General features: G+C 39.7%; 1 protein-coding gene across 1 annotated transcript; it reads right to left on the bottom strand.

Moving 5' to 3' along the window:
- Positions 1-2,371: 2,371 nt before the first annotated feature.
- On the bottom strand, positions 2,372-5,062 carry LOC148097943 (uncharacterized). The gene has a single exon (XM_087830727.1). The coding sequence runs from the start codon at positions 5,013-5,015 to the stop codon at positions 2,721-2,723; it is 2,295 nt and encodes a 764-aa protein (XP_087686853.1). The 5' UTR covers positions 5,016-5,062; the 3' UTR covers positions 2,372-2,720.
- Between the last annotated feature and the right edge of the window lie 809 nt (positions 5,063-5,871).

The following is a 5,871-nucleotide window of genomic DNA, read 5'->3' as shown; positions in this document are numbered from 1 at the left end:
CCGGGGGGTGTACTCCTCCACATTTCCATGAAAACCAGTGAGCGTGACGTCTCTGTGTCGGTTCTCAATCATCCAGGCCATAAGAATAAGAAATAATAAGAATAACTATTGATCTCAGAGGAAAAAATCATATATCTGCTAATTGTATGAGAATTGGAAAGCCTGATGGCTGTGGGGCGAATCATTTTCTGTATTTCTCCGTTTGACAACAAAAAGACGGGAGACTTCCAGTATTGATTGGGGGGGGTTTCGTCTATGAAGATGTTATAAATTGGGTTATTGGAGTTGTTCAGGATGGCATCAACTGTCTAGTTTGTTATCTAGGTGTAAACGTAGATATTTATACTTGTTACTGCTCAGAACTTTCATTTCCTTCGTCTTAGAGGTGTTCAATATAATAGCAGTTTTTGTGACTCCAGTCACTGGAAGCTTTTACAAGATCCCTGTATTTAGATTCTGTCTATTCCTGATGCATGCCACTAATGGCAGCATCATCTGAGTATTTCTGGATGTGGCAGGAGTGTGCTGTATAAAATGTGAAGAAGAAATAGACCTGGAACGGTCCCCTGTGGCGCTCCCGTACTGCTTATTAACATTCCAGAAACAAAGTTCCCCACTCTCACAAACTGTGGCTTTTCTGTCAGGTAGTCTGTGACTTAGAAAACAAAGGAAGAATCTGTTCCCATCTCTGTGAGCTCGTCTTTGAGTATATTTGGTTGAATAGTACTGAAAGCGTTTGAAAAATGAACTCTCATAAAAGTGCCAGATTCTTCCAGATGAGCTAGGGCATGATGAAGCATGTAGAGGACAGCATCATTCACTTCAATGTGTTGTTTGTATGCAGATTGCAGAGGAAGTCTGATTTTTACCTCGAGTTTCAGTTGGTGTCATAATCAGCCGCTTTAAGGTTTTTTTGACTACTGGTCTGTAGTCGTTCAGTTCAGCTGGAGACTTTTTGTACCGGCACAATACAGGATGTTCTCCACAGTGCTGGCCAGAGTACAGACATTCTGTACTTAAGTAGAAGTACAGATACTACTGTTAAACAATACTCCAGTAAAAGTAACAAAGTATTTGTTACCGTACTTAAGTAGAATTTTCAGGTATCTTTACTTTACTTGAGTTTTTCTGACAGCTTTTATTTTTACTTTTCTCTCTACATTTCTAAACAAATAGCTGTAATTTCTACTGCTTACATCGGGGGTGTCCAAACTCCGGCCAGCGGGCCAACTGCATCAGCACCATGTTTGGAATAGCAGTGGAGAAGACATAGACTCAGTGCTGCAGAAATGTGAGCAAAGAAAGCTTCTAGAAGAGTAAAGACTAGCTAGAAGAATGAAGATTCACAGAGTAAATGTGAAAATTCATCACAGAGCTCTATGCACTTGATTAACTGACCGTGAGCAAGTTTGCTAGTCTGGAGCATTCAGATCCACCCCAAAGACTGTTCAGTGCTCACAGAAACTGCACAATACCCAAGAGCTGCATCTGAGCCTCTGCAGGCCTTAAACAGCATGTTAAATGTTAACATTCATGACAGTTTAATTAGAAAAAGACAAAACACGTATGGTTGGTTTCGAAGGGCCGCCAGGAGAAAGCTTATTGTCTCTAAGAAGAACACAACAACTCAGTTGAGGTTTGCAAATTTGCCCTTGAAGGCTTCTGGAGCAACATATTTTTAAAAGATGAGACCAAAGTGGAGGTTTGGCCATAATGCACAGCAGTACCTTTAGCAAAAATCAAACACAGCACAAACACCTCAAATCCACTGTCAACTATGTATTAAATCAAGTTCTTTGTATTCTTTAACGGCCAAAATGCTGGTTCAATTGTGGTGATTTGAGCTTGTTCTGCAGACACAAGCAATAAGCACCTTGCAGTCGACGAACTCCTCTGTATGCCAAAGTTTTCTAGAGTCAAATGTGAGGCCGTCTGTCCGACAGCTAAAGCTTCTCCTAAATTAGGCCATGCAACAGGATAATGAGCCCAAACACAGCAGCAAATCTACTGCATGGAAGTCCAGACCTCAACCTGACAGAAATGCTGTGTATAAAGAAATGCTTGCACATGTCGATGAACTGAAGTTATTGCTGCTAACTGCTGGTTCTGTAAACGACTCAATCATAGAATGATTACGGTATTGAAAAAAACAAATGTCTGAATCCTAAATTGTGGAAATCCTATTGTTGTGATCTAAACTGTAACACTAAATGTGATTAAAACACTAAAAATCTGGACTCCTGTGCTCAACGACTGCAAGGATCACCAGCCCGAGGAAAACACAAAATACACATGACCCCGTAACAAAGACAATTAATTCTTGAATGAAGACATTGATCTGACTTTTTAAAATTTTGCCAATTGTGTTTATTATTAAATTATTGAGGAAATAGAAAGGGGGGGGGAGGAGGTTGTAAAGAAGAAGGTAAAGGAAAGGGATAGAAAGGAGGAAAGAGATAGAGGAGAGAAAACCCCAACAATCCCCTCTGAGCAAGCACTAGGTGCGACAGTGGATAGGAAAAACTCCCTTTAAAGGAAGAAACCTATGACAGAACCAGGCTCTAGAGGGGGCAGTCAACTGTCGGGACTGGTTGGGGGGGTGAGGGTGAAAAGAGAGAGAGGGGGGAGGGAGATGGGACAGGTGATAGGAGTTAAAGGGAGACAGGGGAGGGAGAGGTGTCAGGAGGGAAAGGGAGAGAAAGGGAGAGGAGAGGTGAAAGTTAAGATGGAACAGAGGTGGAGGAAGACGAGGTGACATCAGCAGTAGAAAAAGTAGAAAAAGTAGAAAAAGCAGGAGTGTCCCTCCTCCAGAAGACGCGGAAGCGTTTCTTCTTCTTTTCCATGAGCTTTTCCACGAGCACTTTTTTCTCTAGGATGAGGGTTCTCAACTGATCGATTGTTTCTGTATTCTCCTGCTCAAGTCTCTTGCATGTTTTCTCCACTTCTTCTAATTTGGCTTGTTTGCCTTCTTTCTGCTTTATTTCCTGTTGTTCTTGGTCTTGAAGCAGCTCTTGATATTTGTGCAGTGTTTCATCAAGCTTTACCTGCAGCGCTACGTATTGTTCCTGCACACCTTGGAGTTGGCACTGCATGTCTCTCTGGTTAATGTCCAGTTTTTCCTTCTCTTCAAGGATTTCTTCATTCTTTTGCAGAGCTTCATCAAGCATTACTTGCAAGCCTTCGTTGTGTTTCTCGATGTTCTGAAGCTTGCAATCCAGATGTTTCTGTTTCATGTCTTGCTGTTCTTTCTCTTGAAGGAAATCTTTATTTCTTTGCAGTGCTTTATCAAGCTTTATTTTCAGCGCGGTGTATTTTTCCTCCACGTCTTCAAGCTTGCAGTCCGTTTGTTTCTGTTTAATTTCTTGTTGCTTTTGTTCTCGAAGTAACTCCTTATTTTTGTTCAGTGTTTTATCAAGCTTTACCTGAAGCGCTTTGCATTTTTCCTCAATGCCTTGGAGTTTGCACTGCTTCATGTCCTGTTGTTCTTTTTCTTGGAGGAGTTCTTTAATTTTTTTCAGAGCTTCATTAAGCTTGATTTGCAAGCCTTTGTTGTGTTTCTCCATGTCCTGAAGCTTGAAATCCATTTCCTTCTGTTTTATCTCCTGTAGCCTTTTTTCTTGAAGAAACTCTTCCTTTGTGTGCGGTCTTTCATCAAGCTTTACCTGCAGCGCTCTGTTTTTCTCCTCCATGTCTTGGAGTTGGCACTGCATGTCTCTCTGGTTACTGTCCAGTTTTTCTTTCTCTTCAAGGATTTCTTTATTCTTTTGCAGAGCTTCATCAAGCATTACTTGCAAGCCTTCGTTGTGTTTCTCAATGTTCTGAAGCTTGCAATCCAGATGTTTCTGTTTCATGTCTTGCTGTTCTTTCTCTTGAAGGAAATCTTTATTTCTTTGCAGTGCTTTATCAAGCTTTATTTTCAGCGCGGTGTATTTTTCCTCCACGTCTTCAAGCTTGCAGTCCGTTTGTTTCTGTTTAATTTCTTGTTGCTTTTGTTCTCGAAGTAACTCCTTATTTTTGTTCAGTGTTTTATCAAGCTTTACCTGAAGCGCTTTGCATTTTTCCTCAATGCCTTGGAGTTTGCACTGCTTCATGTCCTGTTGTTCTTTTTCTTGGAGGAGTTCTTTAATTTTTTTCAGAGCTTCATTAAGCTTGATTTGCAAGCCTTTGTTGTGTTTCTCCATGTCCTGAAGCTTGAAATCCATTTCCTTCTGTTTTATCTCCTGTAGCCTTTTTTCTTGAAGAAACTCTTCCTTTGTGTGCGGTCTTTCATCAAGCTTTACCTGCAGCGCTCTGTTTTTCTCCTCCATGTCTTGGAGTTGGCACTGCATGTCTCTCTGGTTACTGTCCAGTTTTTCTTTCTCTTCAAGGATTTCTTTATTCTTTTGCAGAGCTTCATCAAGCATTACTTGCAAGCCTTCGTTGTGTTTCTCAATGTTCTGAAGCTTGCAATCCAGATGTTTCTGTTTCATGTCTTGCTGTTCTTTCTCTTGAAGGAAATCTTTATTTCTTTGCAGTGCTTTATCAAGCTTTATTTTCAGCGCTGTGTATTTTTCCTCCACGTCTTCAAGCTTGCAGTCCATTTGTTTCTGTTTAATTTCTTGTTGCTTTTGTTCTTGAAGAAACTCCTTATTTTTGTTCAGTGTTTTATCAAGCTTTACCTGAAGCACTTTGTATTTTTCCTCCATGCCTTGGAGTTTGCATTGCTTCATGTCCTGTTGTTCTTTTTCTTGGAGGAGTTCTTTAATTTTTTTCAGAGCTTCATTAAGCTTGATTTGCAAGCCTTTGTTGTGTTTCTCCATGTCCTGAAGCTTGAAATCCATTTCCTTCTGTTTTATCTCCTGTAGCCTTTTTTCTTGAAGAAACTCTTCCTTTGTGTGCGGTCTTTCATCAAGCTTTGCCTGCAGCGCTCTGTTTTTCTCCTCCATGTCTTGGAGTTGGCACTGCATGTCTCTCTGGTTTATTTTCAGGTGTTCGTTCTCTTCAAGGATTTCTTTATTGTTTTTTCTCTGAGACATGTTTGAATCTGTAAACTGTCACTCTCAAAAGTATTGAAATTTTTAAAAAGATTTGTCTGGCGAACGTTTGAATGCTGCGAACATAAATGCTGCGAATAACGGACTAAAAGTTGTGTCTCACCCCTGTTTGAGGGTTTTTTAAGATCAAAGGATCAAAGGACAAAGTGGTCATAAGATTCTAAACGTGTCATAGTTGCCATGGCGGCAGTGTAGTTTACTTTTTGCATTTGAAAATAAACATTGGGCTGATTTTAACACCATTACAAGAAGTGTTGTTAATCATTCTTTTAAAATAATAATCAGGTTACCACAAATTGTTTTTTAATTTAGTAGAACTCAAAATGTTTGTCAGTGGGTCAACAATTCATAAAGCACCTTCAGGAACATCAAGTTATTCTTAGTACTGCATACTTGCAATGAATAAGTTCTCCTAACAGTCATCTTAATAGTCCAATTTCTCACAGTCAGTTTGAGATAGGGATTTTCTAACATTATATTTTCTAAGTTACAGAAATCAGTTTTGGTAAACTTATTGATGTGGTTATCTGGTCGTTTTTGTTCTGATTCCTTAGCAAGTTATTTTTGCCCAAAGAAATACGGATCACTATATATTTTCTCTTTTTTTCAGACCTTTCTCTGTAAATTGATACAGATACATTGTTGTTAGGAAAATCTTAATATATCAGCAGTTTGTGAAATACTCAGACTAGCCTGTCTGGCACCAACAACCATGCAGCGCTCAAAGTCACCCTTCTTCCTCATGTCTATATGTCTAAATGCACTCAGTTGCTGCCATGCTGCAATATAATTAACTTGATATTTGCATTAATCAGTCGTCGATCAGTAGTCGATCCAT

Source organism: Neolamprologus brichardi, chromosome 17 (genome assembly GCF_056152115.1).
Source record: "Neolamprologus brichardi isolate AB-2024 chromosome 17, ASM5615211v1, whole genome shotgun sequence".
Classification (NCBI taxonomy): Eukaryota; Metazoa; Chordata; class Actinopteri; order Cichliformes; family Cichlidae; genus Neolamprologus; species Neolamprologus brichardi.
The sequence above is the reverse complement of the archived record's forward strand: the minus strand, read 5'-3'. Positions and strand labels throughout refer to the sequence as shown.